This window comes from Myotis yumanensis, unplaced genomic scaffold (assembly GCF_028538775.1).
Source record: "Myotis yumanensis isolate MYYU_CA2020_CCGP unplaced genomic scaffold, mMyoYum1.0.hap1 SCAF_12, whole genome shotgun sequence".
In the NCBI taxonomy this organism is placed as follows: Eukaryota; Metazoa; Chordata; class Mammalia; order Chiroptera; family Vespertilionidae; genus Myotis; species Myotis yumanensis.
The window spans coordinates 4,221,585-4,237,570 of record NW_027223763.1 but is presented as its reverse complement, the minus strand read 5'-3'; the positions used below and the strand labels follow the sequence as shown (position 1 = coordinate 4,237,570).

Below are 15,986 nucleotides of genomic sequence, written 5' to 3'. Positions count from 1 at the left end.
CAAGTTCTAGAAAGTGTGTCTGGGTATGAAATATGGGGCCAGTTGGCAAAGAGAGGCTGGGGCATCCCCTAATGGGCAGGGGCCTGGGGCCCTCAGAGACAGTGACAGCCTCTGCAGGGATAACCAGAGGCCCCTGAAGACTCCCCACTGGGGCCACCTCCTGGGCCCCCCGCCCCCCAACCCCCCAGCCCCCCAGCCCTCATTAATGCTCTAGGGACGCCCCTGTCGCCCCACCACAGCTGCTCACAGTGCTGATGGCTCCGCTCCTGTGGCTGCAGCTGAGGCCCTGAAAAACAGCTTCCCCTCCCCAGAGGCGAGAGAGATAGGGGGCCCTGTGAGCCCTCCCTTCCCCCGCCCCCCCTCCTGCCCCGCCTCGCAGGGACCATCCAGGAGGCGTCGTTTTCTCTTTATTGGTTTAAATGCTTTTAGAAACACTCAGCAACATACATGGTTGCAGAAATGAGGAGCTCTGGGAGCCCAGGGCAAGTACGGCCCCTATCCCGGCACCCAGAGCCGCGTGGTGACAGTGGAGTGTGCCCCCTCTTGGATCACCAAGTCCTGGTGCCAGGCACGCCCCTCCTCCTGCCCAGGGACCATCGTGGCCTGGAGGCCTGGGGTCATGGATCAGGTCTTGTCCCCGAAAGGCTCCTCGCAGCTCTGTGTCCTGGCCCTGTGTGCAGATCAGGGCATGTCCCACCCCCACAACTCCATCTTCTCTGCTCTCTCCCAGCCTCTCTCTCACCCCTCACCCCTCACCCCTCACCCTACAGCACAGCTGCCGTGTTAGCAAGACCTTTGACCGCCTTCATTTAGGCTGCAGTCCCCGAGGCGCCCCGCTTCAGGACCTCGCCTGTCCCGGTCCTGTGTGACCAGCGCCCATCCCAGGCCCCTAGGTGCTCTCTAATGGGTAGGAGCCTGGCTTCTGCACACCGTCCTCTGTCCCTGGACCCCGGTCACGGCGCCAACAGCGACTTCAAGCACAACACTCCCCAAATCCTCTCCTGGCTCGTGAGAGGCGAGAGGAGCCCCCGCACCAGTCGGGAAGGTCTTCAGCGACCCAGTCTCCGAGCATCTGGGCTCTTCACCTCAGTCCCCACCTTGGCTCCAGTCTGGGCTGTGGGGACTCAGATCTACCTTCTGAGCCTCAGTTTCCTCATCCATGCAATGGGCCTCACCGTAGTACCTCGCTCACAGGGCCCGTAGGGCATTATTCCAGGAGACGGAGGTTTGCAAAGGTCCCCGCACAGCATTGCCCGGGGAGGTAAGAGCTGCAGCTGGTCGTGGCGATCCCTCTCTCTGGCTTCCCTTTGTGCCCGGGACCCTTTGTGTAGGGCACCGCAGGGCGTAATCCTGCAGATCCTGCTAGTGACGATTCTTTATGCCAAGTGTGCCACACGCACCATCTCCATTCCGACAACATGGGTGTGACAACCGTCCCCTTTATGGATGAGGAGACTGAGGCTCAGAGAGTGAGGGCACTTGCCCGAGGTTGCACAGCAACGTATGGCAGAGCCGGGATTTGGGCTGCAAAGCCACGCTGCCGTCAGCCGCGTGTCTGGAGGGTTCTGTGCTGGGCACTGGGATACACGGTGGACAAGTCCACTTGGAACAAACCAGGTTCCCTCCAGGCTCACACTGCTGCTCCGTGTCCGTTACACGGTCCTTGGGAACAGACGGGGAGAAGGGTGTGTGTGTATTGGGGTGCAGGCATGTGGGAGGAGCCAGCTGCCGGCCCATATGGCGGCTCTGCCCACTAACTCTGCCAGCACCCGGGAAGGAGGGGCTCCGTGGAGAAAGTGGGGAAGAGGGGGCAGAACTGCTTTGGGCAGGAGTGTGGCTTTGGGGTGTTGTTGGTGGGTTTTGTCTCAGCCCCCCTGCGGGGAGCAGGGTTGAGTGGCCAGCTGCTCCGTGTACACTGTCTGGGTGACTTCTCATGCGGCTCTTAGCCCTTGTACAAACGAGGCTCAGAGAGGTACAGCCACCTGCCTCAGGTCACACAGCTCGCGAAAGGCAGAGTGGGAGAGCCCGTGCCTGTGACGTCGGGCCTGTGCCCAGGACCCCCGTGTGTGGGTCTCTGGACAGGGACCCCCAGCCTTGAGGGCAGGCGCTCCTGGCAGGTGGCGATGTTGGGGCCTCTGACCCTCCCTCTCTGGGCTGTCCCTCAGGTACAAGGGCTTCATCAAGGACTGCCCCAGCGGGCAGCTGGACTCGGCCGGCTTCCAGAAGATCTACAAGCAGTTCTTCCCGTTCGGAGACCCCACCAAGTTCGCCACGTTCGTTTTCAATGTCTTTGATGAAAACAAGGTGAGCGGGGACGGCGGGGCCTGCGCCGGCGGAGCCCCCTCCCCCACGGCAGCTGCTCAGCTCCGGGGTTCCCACGGCGGCTCCACACCCACTCTCTCCCCCAGTGCTCCCTCCGGGAGAAGGAACAACACGTGTGCACACTCAAAAGCGCACATATACAGATACACACGAGCACATGCACACCCACACATGCATACACACAGATGCAGGCATTCATTGTGCACATGCACACACAGGCAGCACACAGAGATAGGGCGTGTGCATACCTATACCATGCGCACACACGTGTGTACATGCATGCACGCACATGTATACCTCGATCTTTTCCTTACCAGCACCACATGCAAATGCCTTCAGGGACAGTAACAGGCGTTATAGCTGGCACAGACGTTCACTGAACATGTCACAGCCCTTCATGTGAGAGCTTACAACCCACGGGCGTGTCATTTTTTTTTCCCCAAAGGTTTTTGTTTTGTTTTTTGTTTTTGTTTTGTTTTGTTTTTAGAATATATTTTTATTGATTTCAGAGAGGAAGGGAGAGGGAGAGAGGGATAGAAACATCACTGATGAGAGAGAATCATTGATCGGCTGCCTCCTGCAAGTCCCACCCTGGGGATCAAGCCTGCAACCTGGGCATGTGCCCTGGCCAGGATCGAACCTGTGACCTTCTGGTTCATAGGTCGATGCTCAACCACTGAGCCACGCAGGCAGGGCGGGCGTGTCATGTAAATACTCCATTTGCAGATGAGGAAACAGGTCTGAGAATCAGACAGTGTGGAGTCTTTCGGGCCTGGCGCCTTTCACTGAGCACCATGGTTTCATGGCTTATCTGAGTTGTCGCGCGTCCCCTCCTGGTGGTGGGCAACCGCGGTCCTCTGGACTCTGTCCCACGCCAGCACTCCTCTGGCTCCCGGTGCTCACGGTGGGTCTACTGTGACTTGTCCCCACGCTCCCGCTCTTGGGCGCTCGGCTGTTTCTGTTCCGTGAGACCCTGTCTCCCCCCCCCCCCCCGCCCCCCCACTCCAAGCTGACAGTCACACTGCTTGGCCCTGGGTAGAGCTCTGGGCCTCAGTTTCCTCATTTGCAAAACAAATAGGTAGGATTGCACAGTCTGGAGCCCCTTCTTCTTTAAGAGCCCGGAGCCTGTGGGTCTAGGCCCCGGGGAAGGGAACCTCCAGGCAGCTCTTGCCCAGAGGTGGAGCCTGTGTTGTGGCCTCACCCCTTCCTCCTGCCCCTCCCGCCCGACCTGTCCCATTTCTAATCCGACAGCCTCTCTTCTCCTTCCTCCCTTCCTGGTTCTGTCCCTCATCCTTCACTCCCGCCCTCTCCGTGGCGTCTGTCTGCCACCCTCACCGGTGCCCGCTGCCGCCCCCACCACCTGCCCAAGGTCTGGCCTGACCAGGTGGCCCAACTGACCGAGGCCACCTGCCCCTCTCTCCTGCCAGGATGGACGGATCGAGTTCTCTGAGTTCATCCAGGCGCTGTCGGTGACCTCGAGGGGGACCCTGGACGAGAAGCTGCGGTGTAAGTCCATCCCTCAGGCTCCACTGGGCAGCTGCTGGGCGGGCCCCGGCCGGGGGAGGCCAGAGACGGGGCCAGGCCCTCTGTCCCAGCTGAGAGAGTGGCCCAGACCTTCTGTCGCTTCAGGTCCGAGGAGGGCTCCCGGAGGTGGCCGTGCGGGAGGAACATGGCTTAGGCAGGTGGACAGATGGGGCAGGAGCTGAGGGGACATTCAGGCGGGCGCAGACATGGGACGCGGCCACTGCAGCCTGGAGTTAAAGACCCACTTCAAGTGCCGGACCCACCGCGTAGGAGGCCGCCGTTCTGATGACTGACCTCATTCATTCACATATTTACTCGTTCACCCAACGGATATTGACCAATCAGGGCCACATGTCCATGCCGGGCAAGAGGCCAGGAACCTGGGAGGGGTCGGGAAGGGTCAGATAGATGGGCACCTGCTCTCACGGCTCAGTCTAGCATGAGACGTGATTTTTAAAAATCCCATAAAACCGAGACAGGAAGCGGGAGGTGAGAGCTGGCAGGAGGGGAACTGACCCTGTGGTGAGTCAGAGCCGAGCTGGGCGGGGAGGGAGCCGGCTGGTAGGAAGCTGGAGGAGGGCTCCAGGCAGGGGATGCTGAGGAGCGGGTAGGGGGGGCGGGGAACACGACCAGAGGATGCAGAGGGCAGAGGTGCGGGCCCACGCTGGCGCGGGGTGACGGAAGGGAAGCTGATGAGAAGATGGAAACAGCCGGCTGGAGCTCACTGCTCCCTAAGACGTTCGCATTGCGTTGTCTCAGCAACGAGAAAACCCTGCAGTTTCTTTCTCTGTTTTCTTTTTTTAAGGATAAAAGGGGATTGCCCTGGCCGGTAGTTCAGTGGTCAGAGTGCTCACCAAAGGGTTGCGGGTTCCATTCCTGGTCAAGGGCACGCACCTGGGTTGCAGGTTCTAAGCCGAGGGGAGCATCTCTCACATCCATGTCTTCCTCTCTCTCTCTCTTCCCCCCATCTCTCCCTCCCTCCCTCTCTCCCACTCTCTCTAAAAGTCAATGGAAAAAATATCCTCAGGTGAGGATTAACAACCACAGAAATAAGAAAAGAGGATTTTATTCATGCAAAAGCTCCTTGTCCCCTGGGCGTATTGTTTTATTTTCTGAGTTGGCCACAGGGACTGGAATGGGAGAGGCTGGGGGGGCGGGGGGGCGCGGGGGAAAGTGGGGGCCCTCAGGACTCCTCCCGGCCAGTCCTCCCTCCCAGCTTCAGCCCTGGAGGCCTCGCACTGGCCGAGGCCCCATCCTTTTCACTCCGTTTCTTTCTTCCCAGTCCTAGTTGCAATGGTGCGTGTGCGTGTGCGTGTGTGTGTGTCTGCCTGTTGGTCCTGATGGAAGTATTCGCTGACTGGGTGAGGCATGGCTGTGGGCCCCCATCGCGTGCAGAGGTGCAGAGGGCGGAAGGCGGGAGCAGAGCTGCCCCTGCTCCGGGCCCTGGTGACCCCGCCTGGCTGGTTGGTTGCAGGGGCCTTCAAGCTCTACGACCTGGATAACGACGGCTACATCACCAGGACCGAGATGCTGGACATAGTGGACGCCATTTACCAGATGGTGGTGAGAGCGCTGGGTCCCGCGGGTAGGAGATTGGGGGGCAGCCAGTTGAGTGGCTCGGCTTGGCCCACAGGAACCACGGGGGGGGGGAGGCGCTCTCCTGGCTGGGTGAGGGTCAGTCACTGCCTGGGGCCACTCCGTACCTCTCCCTCCTGGGAGAAAGGTGGGGGCTGGGGTGTTCCAGCAGAATGGCAGAGAGGGAGGGGGCGCTGGGCTTCCCAGTCCTCACTGGGAAGCAGCCCAGGTCTTCGGGGCAAATGTTCGGCCCAACACCAAAGCCTAGAGCGCAGGAGCCCAGCCCCCACCTTGTCTGTCCCGGGCAGGGGAACACCGTGGAGCTCCCCGAGGAGGAGAACACCCCCGAGAAGAGGGTGGACCGGATCTTCGCCATGATGGACAAGGTGAGGCCGTGGGGAAGCGGGGCTGACTGGGGAGGGGGTGGACAGCTGGGGGCCAGGCCCTGGGTCCCCACAGGTGCCACTGACCACCCGTGGGCCTGGCTCAGGCCAGCGGCACGGCCTGGGGAGGTGTCCAGTGGTCTGGTGGGCAGCCATCCCCGTCAAGCCTCTGTTTTAAGTAAGTTTGCCGAAGAGTTTTTCTTCCATAAACCACGATGCTCAGCCGTTATTTGTGCCGCCGACCTTTTGGCATCTGGAGAAGCCTGTGGTCATCAGATAAATGCATAGGATCACCCAGGAAGCGGATTGTTCTGGAATACAGCTGTCACATGTTTTAAGAAGAACCTGGGATGTAGTGTTCTAGGGGCCTCTTTATGAACACATTAGTAATGAGCTATCGCGTTGGGCCTAGCCACCCCTCATTTTTGAAGCAATGATACATGTATATGCTGCCTGTAGCAGCCATGGTGTGTTATGACCTTCCCGTGACCTCCACAGTTGGCAAGGTCACAGGTACCGCTGCTTCGGATGGGGACCCTCACCCAGGTTTGTCCTGGGAGGAAAAGCTGAATTTCAGGGAGAGGATGGTGAAAAGAGCAACCTCATCTTTCCCATCCGAGCTCACAGACCTGCTGGATTCTATCCACGGGCCTCAGGTTAAGAAACCCTTTATGTCAAACTTCCTTTGACCTGCAACAACGTTGCTTTATTTTTATTTTTATTTTTTAAAAATATATTTTATTGATTTTCTACAGAGAGGAAGGGAGAGAGAGATAAAGAGTTAGAAACATCAATGAGAGAGAAACATCGATCAGCTGCCTCCCGCACATCTCCTACTGGGGATGTGCCCGCAACCCAGGTACATGCCCTTGACCGGAATCGAACCTGGGACCCTTCAGTCCTCTCCCTTCCTCTCTAAAAGAAATAAAAACATTTTTTTTTTAAAGGGGAGAGGTTAGCCCACAGCAGAGCGGGGTCAGGACATGCGGGCTGGGACTCCGCTGCTCTCTTGATAATAATGAAAACGTGTGCAGAGTGGGGAGCAGGGAGCGCCTGCTTCCTCACAGGTGGGCCAGTGGAAGTCAGTGCTGAGGCCCTTAAATCTCCAGGTCGTACTTCCCTTATTCGGGGAAGCCAAGCCCGCCCTGGAGTCAGACGGGTGTTCATTCTGGCTTCCCCGGCTACCAGCCAGGGGACTCTGGGACCCTTCAGTCCACAGGCCGACGCTCTATCCAGTGAGCCAAACCGGTTTCGGCAGACACAACAACGTTGCTTTAAATGGGGTCTGATATCAGGGCGCCGGGTAGGTGACCGAGCCTCAGTTTCCTCACAGTAAAATGGGGGTAAGAGCAACGCCTCTTCTTGGGGCGAGCGTGGGGATCCCATGAGATCAGCCCGTGCACTTAGCACATGTGGGTACACAGCAGGCGAGCTGGGAGGATGGCCTGCTGGGCTGGGGGACCCCCGGCCATGCTTTACCCCCGGAGGTCTCTGCTCACAGGTCTCCTGGAAGGGATACTGGCCAAGACCACCCCTCCCCAGACACCCCCTAAGTCCCTGTGCATGAGCTGCACCAGCCTCCTCCCAGGGCCCCCGGGGTCCAGGACAGACGCTCCAGGGACCGCCAGTGCCCCTCCAGGAGTGACCAGAGAAATGCACCAGGCGCTCAGCCCTTTGGGGTTAGCCACCGTGTAGGGAATTTATAGCAGCGATAACGGTGACTACGGAGTTCAGGGCGCCTCCAGCTCCAGCTCAATGCCCAGCGGAGGCCAGCAAGTCTTCGCGTCCCCGATGAGGAAGCGGGCCAGAGAGCCAGGCTCGGGTCGGCCAGCCAGGAAGCGTCGGTCTGACTGCTGACTCCTCTCACCTGGCGCGCTGCGCTGCCTCCTCCTGACGTGCTGGGGGAGCTCTCTTGGGACCAGCCCTGGGCCAGGGGCCAGGCCCGGCCTGTCCTCGGAGGCTGGCTGTTCCTCCTGCTAAGCTAAGCTGCTGCCTCTCTGCTTGCAGAACGCCGACGGGAAGCTGACGCTGCAGGAGTTCCAGGAGGGGTCCAAGGCCGACCCCTCCATCGTGCAGGCGCTGTCCCTCTACGACGGGCTGGTATAGTCCACGCCCAGAGCTGGGGTGAGTCAAGGGGGACCTGGGGCCTGCAGTGGGGGGAGGGAGGAATCCCAGCCACAGGACGCCGAGGGTTGGCAGAGAAGTGCCTGTCCAACGTGGGGTCTGCCCGGTGCGGACACAGTGGGTGGGGGCGGCCTCCGAGGCAGGGCCTTCAGATCAGCCAGAGGCCTCTGCTGCAGTGGACGACTGTCCTCTGGCTTCCTTCTCGTCCTCGCCTACGTCTGCTCTGCCTTCCCTGTGAGCCCCCATGTGGGCGGGGGAGGGAGTGGATGACCCCCGAGGTCCTGTCCAGCCATGAACACTCGTACACGTCGTCTGGTGGACACAGGCTGTGTGCGCGAGCTGGCTGTTCGTCGCAGGCGTACAGCATGGTGGGTGGACTCTTACATAACTCACGGAGATGTGCGAATCCTCTGTTTAGGAGGCCCGTCCTGTCCCCCCAAGAAAAAGTCAGATGGTGTCATTAATTTATTTAACACTCTTTGTTGTTTCCGCACAGCTTTCTGTGAAAATATCTGCGTATGTATTTCCCGCGGCAACAATGAGTTCAGAACCATATGCTGTTCGCGTGTTTTCGTTTTTTTCTAATGGACAATTTATAGAAATCATTTATTTTTTTTCTTTTGGAGACTCAGCGCTAAGAAAAGAGATGTTTAAAATGTTTCACCCTCGTTGGCTTGACGTTCACAGCCTGTTGTGTCCACAGGCTGTCCTTAACACGATTTGTGTAGACAAGTATCGTATCCTCACCAGCAATACCTTGACCAAGAAGGTGTAACTTTATTTTCACGACACGCTTTTCCGAGCGACAGGATCCAGCTCCCGCTAGCTCGTCCCCACCGCCCTCCTCTTTCCTGTGGCTCTTCCAGAGCCTCCCAGATAGTAATCACGTCCGTTTTGCATTCTATCATTTGTGTGACTGATTTGCCTTCTCAGATTCCCGATGTATCCTAATTCCTGGACAAGTTACTGGTATAGAATTCACTGTAGTATTCAGTGTTCTGCACCAGCAAATGTTGTTGGAGACCATCCTTTTTCATCGCTGCATAGTATTCCGTCATAGAGCAGGGGCCATAATTTAACCAGTCCCGTGGTGTGGGACCTTGGGATGTTGAGAATTTTGGGGGTGGATTAAAGAAGTTCTCTATTATGGAAGCATTCACACCCAGTGGTAGAGAGAATAGTGTAACACCGTGTCCCTAGCAGCCAGCTTCAGAGTCACCAACTCACAGCCGATCCTGCGCCATCCCTACCCCCCCCCCCCCCCCAAACACCCACACTGGGTATTTTGAAGCACATTCAAGACATCGTATTGTTTCATACATAAATAATTTCAAAATGTGTTCCAAAGAACGACTCTTTAAAAATCCCCACAATACCCCAAATTCAAGATTAATTCCTAATATTGCCCGATCTTCAGTGGGTAGTCCAGTTTCTTGTTGCCTTCCCAGTTTTTTTCACCGTGTTTATTGGAATCAGAATCTGAGTAGGGTCCACGTGTTGCAAGCGGTTGAGAGGTCTCTTAAGTGTATTTTAATCATTAAATATTCCCCTTCCTTTTCTTCTTCTTCTTCTTGCTGTTGGTCCAGAAACACCTTCTGTAGAGGTTCCACGGTGTGGGGGTTGCGGGTTGCGCCCCGTGGTGGTGTGAACACCACCTTCTACTCCCTGTTCTCCCTGGAAAGGGGCGGTCAGACCTGCAGGCTCGCTGCGCATCAGTGCGACCCACTTCGGGGAGAACACCTCACGGTGGGGTTGTGTGTGTCCACGAGGCGGCACGGGATGGCTGGCGCTGTCAGCACCATTCATTCCTTCCTTCATTCATTCCTTCATTCGTTCCTTCATTCGTTCCTTCATTCGTTCCTTCATTCCTTCCTTCATTCATTCCTTCATTCCTTCCTTCATTCATTCCTTCATTCCTTCCTTCCTTCATTCCTTCATTCCTTCCTTCATTCATTCCTTCATTCCTTCCTTCCTTCATTCCTTCATTCGTTCCTTCATTCCTTCATTCCTTCCTTCATTCCTTCCTTCATTCATTCCTTCATTCCTTCCTTCATTCATTCCTTCATTCATTCCTTCATTCCTTCCTTCATTCATTCCTTCATTCATTCCTTCATTCACAAGTGGTGCAAAATGATGTCACCCCAGCTGCTGTCCCTGCCTCCCGTGAGCTGCAGGCTTCCCTGTGGTCGCTGTTTGGTTACCCCAAGTCCTAGGCTCGAACAGGAAAGGCAGGGCAGATACTTCATTCTCCCTCTTGACGAGTTTTCCAAGTTGGACTTCCAACAGCCTTCAGCGCTGACCAGTGACTTTCCTAGGTACATGTATATGCACGTAATCGTGGCTCTCTGGATAAATGTATTCAGGGACTTCCATCACGTCTGTGGCTTTAAGCAGCAGACACAGTGCTGCTCAGCATCAGGGCTCACAGGTCCCTGCAGAAGGGGAGGAGCATGGCTGGGAAGTCAGCCGAGCCCCCGGGGGCCGGCAGGGGGCATCGGGAGGCTGGGGGGACACGGGCCTCTCTCGGGGCGCTCTGACCTCCCTTGGGGTGGCTGCTCCTGTCCTCCGTCTCCCGTTGCCCTTGCCCCCAATGGCCACCCAAACCCGGGCCCCGCGGGGCCTTCTGACTCGCCCAGGCCGCCCGCACACAGCTCCTGCCTGGCCCCGACCGCGTTTCAGATCCTCTCACACTGATCAGGAGAGGGGCCCCTTTGAGTCAGACACTGACACCTGTCCCAGGTGGGGGGCAGGGATGTGCGATGCAACACGGATATGGAGCAGGTGATGGGAAGGGTGTGTGGGTGGTGCAGACAGTAACAGGCTGTTCCCCAGGCTGCCTTTTTTTTTTTTTAATTGATTGAGGTAAAATTCACATGACATAAAATTAACCATTTTAAAGTGAACAATTCAGTGGCATAAAGTACAGTCACAGTGTTGTGCAAGCACCACCTCTACCTAGTTCTAAAATATTTGCATCACTCCAAAATAATGCCTCCCGTCGCGCACTCTCTCCCCACCCGCCGCCACCAAGCCCTTGGCAATCACTCACCTGCCGGCTGTGTACAGATCTGCCCGTGGGGGAAATTTTATATACATGGACTCCCACATCGTGTGGGCTGCTGTGTCTGGCTCCCGTCACTCAGCATGGCTTTTCTCAAGGTTCTTCCACGTTGCTAGGCCTCCTGACTTCACGCGGACCCTCTGGTCAGTTCTTCATTCCTTTCCCTGGTTGAGTGATGGTCCCCCGTGTGGATGGACCACGTGTTTATCCATCATCCCCTGATGGACACCTGGGTTGTTTCCACCTGTTGGCCATTGTGCACGATGCTGCTGTGAACATTGGGGGGCATGGACTTATTTGAGTCTCTATGTTCAGTTTTTTTGGGTAGATGCCTCGGAGCGGAATTGCTGGGTCCTACGGGAACTCCAAGTTTAACTTTCGGAGGAAGCACCAAACTGTTCCACTGAAGCTGCACCTTTTATATTCCCAGCAGCGATGGACAAGGGTTCCAATTTCTCCACACCCTTGCCAACACTGCTTCTTTTCTGTTTTTTCTTTCTTTTTTTTTTTTTTTTTATGATAAGTCACCCTAGTGGGTGCGACGTGGTGTGTCTCGTTGTGGTTTCAATTTGCGTTTCCCCATCACTGATTCTCACCTTCTCGTGTGCTTCTCAGCCATCCCACACCTTGTTCTTAATGGTTGCAAACTGGTTCATCCTATGGCTACGTCCTCCCTATCCAGCCAGTGCCCTGAGTGTGGACACTGGGCTCGCTCCCTCCCTCCCTCCCTCCCAACCTCGTAATCTTGCTATTACAGATGATATTGTAGGAAACATTTATTTCTGAAGAGTAAATGCAAAGCACCCCCCCCCCCCCCATGAGTGGGTCAGGGGGTGTGCACGTTGCTAGGCCTCCTGACTTCACTCGGACCCTCTCGCTGACTCTCCCGCCAGCTCTGCACGCCCTGCAGCCGCTCTGACCCCGCCTCCCCTCCTTGTGTCTTCCAGATGCCTGGGAAACTTGCCTCCTCCCGTGCCATGAGCCGCCTCAGCCCCGGCCCCGACGCCGCCCTCCTGTGTCCACCTTGCCATTCTCCACGGGGCTGCCCCTGAACAGCGAGGCCCGGCTCTCCCTCCTCCCGCCAACTCCCCCTCCCCCGCCTGCTGCACCCGCCGCTGCCACCGCCTGAAGCCACCGGCTCCAATCGCCCACCACCTCTGCTTGTCCAGAAAACACCATGACGCGGCAAAGGCTCCAGCCGTCTGCGAAGCCCAGGACGCAGCTGCTTCGCAGGCAGCGCTCTGTCCCCTGCTCTCCCGCGCGTCTGCTTTTGTTTTTTATTTCAAACAGACATTGAAAAAGAAAAAAAAAACACACACCTACCTTCTGTTCTCGAAGATCGGACTGACAGATGGGGAGAAGGCCTTGGGGACCTTGGAGAACTCCGCCTTGTCCGTCGGCCACCAGGGAGGCCACGGAGGCCACGGAGGCCCCGGCCTGGCCCCGGGTGGGCCCGCGTGTCCGTGTCGGGGCTGCGGATGCCCGTTACTTGTCGCCCCGTCCTCGGGCAGCCCACCGCCCGCGTGGCCGGGAGGATTGATCACGACGGTGGTGACTCTGACGGCGTATTGTGCTTTTCGCGGGGAAAGTGAGGTGGTTTTTTTATATCCGTATATAACTATCCCTGTTATTTATTGGTTGTTAACTGTTGCTGCTGCCTCTGCGTCCGAAGCTCCCGGAGATGCGCCCCCCCCCCCGCCCCCCCACCCCGTTTACATGTGCAGCCCTCGCCCACCTGCCAGCAGCGGCCGAGAAGCCAAAAACTTTGTTTTTTCAGATGCTGTGCTTGATGTTTGGAGAGGGGGAAGGCGGGCTTCTTAACTGGCTACCGCTCTGTTCCCTCCGGCCCGAATGCCTCCTCCTTGAACCCCTTTCTCTGTTCCCGTCCACACTCCTCGGTCCTGTGTCCTCTCCCCGGTCCTTAGCCTCTTTCTGAGGATGAACGGGGGGCATCTTTCGGTTTCTCGGCTCTTGCTTTGGTGTCTGTAGCAGCGAGGAGAGCGGACGGCTTGTCCTGCCTGGGACCGGCGCCAGGCAGGGCGGCTACAGAGGGAAAGACTGAGGACGTGGAGGGGCCGTGGCACGCAGGTCAGCAGAAGTGGGGGCTCGTCCTCCCTCCGGGTGGGCAGGCTCCCCTCTCTGCTCTCCTGCCTGCCTGGCGCCTGGCCCGACGCTGGACCAGAGGGAAGAGAAGGGTGCAGGTCACCCCGTTCAGGTGGTGGCTGCTCTCGGGGCTGTGCCCACCTGCGCTCACAGGAAGAGTTTTAGCCCCATCTGCCCCTAGAAGGGGCGGCCCCAGAACGGCCACCAGGAAAGCCAGACGACCTTGGACTGAGGCCAGGAGCCCGAGGCCGGCTCCGGCTCCGAGACTGTGGGCCCTGTCTTGCCCCAGCTGCCCCCAAGCAGAGCTCCGAGGCCTGGCTGAGTGATGTGGAAGGTCCGTCCGTGCTGACACGGTGTGATTCCAAGTGGGAGTTTCCTGCGCGGGCCGACCCGCTGGCGTGTGGCTCAGTGCCAGCCCCAGCAGACACGGGGCGGCCCTGGTGTGGGGTGTGGGCTCAGGTGACTCCAGACTGGTCCTCGCCCAGAGGAGGGTGTGGGGCGAGGAGCAGCCCCCGGATTGCTTAGGACCTGAGTCGAGTTCCCGCTGCTGATCCCCCGCTCAGCCCAGCCCTAGAGCCGGGCCCCGTCCCCACTTTGAATGGTCCTCCGTCTCCACGTGGCACTTCCCAGGAGGCCGGGCTTCTCCTGCTAATGAGGCCTCAGACCCTCCCCAGAGGACGCCCTTTGAGAGGGGCTCTGCCCTGGGCTGCATGTCTGCCGACCCCAGAACCTGCCCTTCTCACACACGCAGGCCCGTCGGCTGCCCGCTGCCCCCACTGTCAGCCCCCAGGTCCCGCGGGGATGGGAGCAGCAGTTCCATTTTCACAGGTGACTTTGAAGGCCAGGCTCTTTGAGGCCCCTGTGGTCAGCTTTCTGCTCCGGCCGCTGGCCCAGGAGGCCCAGGTCCCACCTCTAATCCCGCAGTCCCCTTGCCTGGCTCTGACCTGGGACCCCAGGGTGGGAGACGAACTTGGCCCCTTGGGGCTGGAGGGGAAGAGAGAGTGGGCCCCTCCCAGGTCAGATTGCTTTCTGGCCTCTGCCTGAGCCTCGGCCGCTTCTCTGGTCCAGTGGGAAGGATGCTGTTGCACAGCCTGCCCCGGAGGCATCGCGGGAAAGGGACTGTGGCTGAACATTCTCTGGGATCAAGCGCGTGGACCGCCCCCCAACCCCCCCACCTCCTCCCCGGGGCTGAGGCTGATTCCCAGGCATCGGTAGAGCATCTGCGTGCGGGACTTTCCTCCACCGTCCAGGGAGGTGATTGGGCCTTTGGTTTGGAGCCACGGATATGCCTTTTGGCCGGAGCAAGTGGTACCATGGGCCCAGGCTTCAGGGCGCACCTTGGGGACGTGCCCCGAGACAGCTCCGACCGCCAGGGGACCCCTTTCCTCCCGGCAGCGACCTAGACACAAGCATCTGTGCTGAGGTTGCCAGGCAGGGACAGTTCTGTCCCCTTCTCTCACCAGGCCCCTGGCTGTGGCCCCTGGGAACCCAGAGCAGCCTGTGGGCCTCTCTCCCTTTTCCACCCGAGGCCCAGCCCTGTGACGCCGTGCGATGCTGCTCCCTGGGGACTCCAGACCAGCCGGGAGCCCGGCTCTTGGTCCCTCTGCCCAGCCTCGCACCCGGGACCCAGGAGCAGGGCCCAGCCTCTTCCTCGAAGCCTCTGCGCCCCCTTCGTGTGGATGGTACTTGGGAGAAAGCCAAGGGTCCCCGTGTTTAACCAGGCAGCGTTCAGGGAAGGTCAGGCGAACGTGTCCCTCTCTCCCCTGTTTGACAGCCAGCTCCATAGACAACAGACACGCCTGAGCTTTCTGGGACTTTGTCTCTTCTCTCTGGGGGTGTGGGTGTGTGTGTGGGGGGAGATTGGGGGGCCCCAGTTTCCTGGGCAGAGGCAGCCTCTCCCTGGAGAAAGCCTCATGCCTGCCACCCCAGCTTCCACATCTAAGGGATCCAAGAAGGGAGTGTGGGAGCGCCCCCTGGTGGTGGTGAGCTGCAAAGGCATTTGGGGGCCCCCAACTGGCTAAACAGATGATGCCCGAGGGTGGGAGGCAGCGGGTGGTGGGGAGGCGAGTCAGGGGCTGTGGCCTCCCCTCAGCCCTGGCCTCCAGCCCCACATTATTGACGGTGTGTTTCCCGGATGCCCCTCTCTAGGTGTCCCCCAGGGATGAGTTAGTTAGCGTAAGGGCACTGTGATGAGAAGGCCCCCCCCTTTTTAAAATATCTGCAGAATAAACCCAATGGTCGATTTTTGAATGAATAAAAGGCTTTTGTTGAATAAACAGCTGGTCCCATCTCTGTCTTGGCATCTAGGCCCAGGCTCTGTCCACTCCTGAGGACTGGGACAGATGCAGACTGCAGCCCCCCCGCCCCTCCCCGCCCGGCCGGGCTGTCCATGGTCACTACCCAGGTCTTTGCTGGAGAGGGACCTGCCCCAGACGCTGAGCAAGTGATTTCGGTTCAGTGGGACTCCGTTTCCTGTCCCTCAGGTGGAGGTGAGGATGTCTGCTCGGCCCACCTCAGGGGCGTGGTGGGAGCTGAGCGGCCAGTGCAGGGCTCGGACGGGCTTGGCACCCCCATGGGAGCCTGCAGCTTAGGAAAGGAATTTGGGGAACTCTTACCCAAAACACAACAGGGCAGTGCTCCCTGCTGCGGCGTTTTATTTCTGTTCGTCCCCCAGGCCTCGGCCTCTTTCTGGGGTGCAGTCCTGTCTGATCGCCGGCTGTGTCTCGGGAGCGGGCAGGCCGGCCTCGTCGTGCTTCTCTGTATGTCGTCCATGTCACGCCAATTAAACACGCTTCCTGATGTGCTCGCCTCCCTGTGTGGACCTGTTGCTTTGTCTGTTTCTGTTCTTTTTCGTTTCACTTTAGGTCTCTTCTTCCTCCTGTGACACCCTTTCT

General features: G+C 58.5%; 1 protein-coding gene across 1 annotated transcript in view; it reads left to right on the top strand.

The window, feature by feature from the left end:
* NCS1 (neuronal calcium sensor 1) overlaps window positions 1-15,901 on the top strand; it is a 40,625-nt gene extending 24,724 nt beyond the window's left edge. The window contains exons 3-8 of the mRNA XM_070430444.1: window positions 2,166-2,304; window positions 3,750-3,828; window positions 5,321-5,409; window positions 5,730-5,807; window positions 7,812-7,928; window positions 11,937-15,901. Of these exons, the coding sequence (XP_070286545.1) occupies window positions 2,166-2,304; window positions 3,750-3,828; window positions 5,321-5,409; window positions 5,730-5,807; window positions 7,812-7,910 (484 nt within the window). The 3' untranslated portion in view covers window positions 7,911-7,928; window positions 11,937-15,901. The remainder of the gene's footprint in view (window positions 1-2,165; window positions 2,305-3,749; window positions 3,829-5,320; window positions 5,410-5,729; window positions 5,808-7,811; window positions 7,929-11,936) is intronic.
* The last annotated feature ends 85 nt before the right edge of the window (window positions 15,902-15,986 follow it).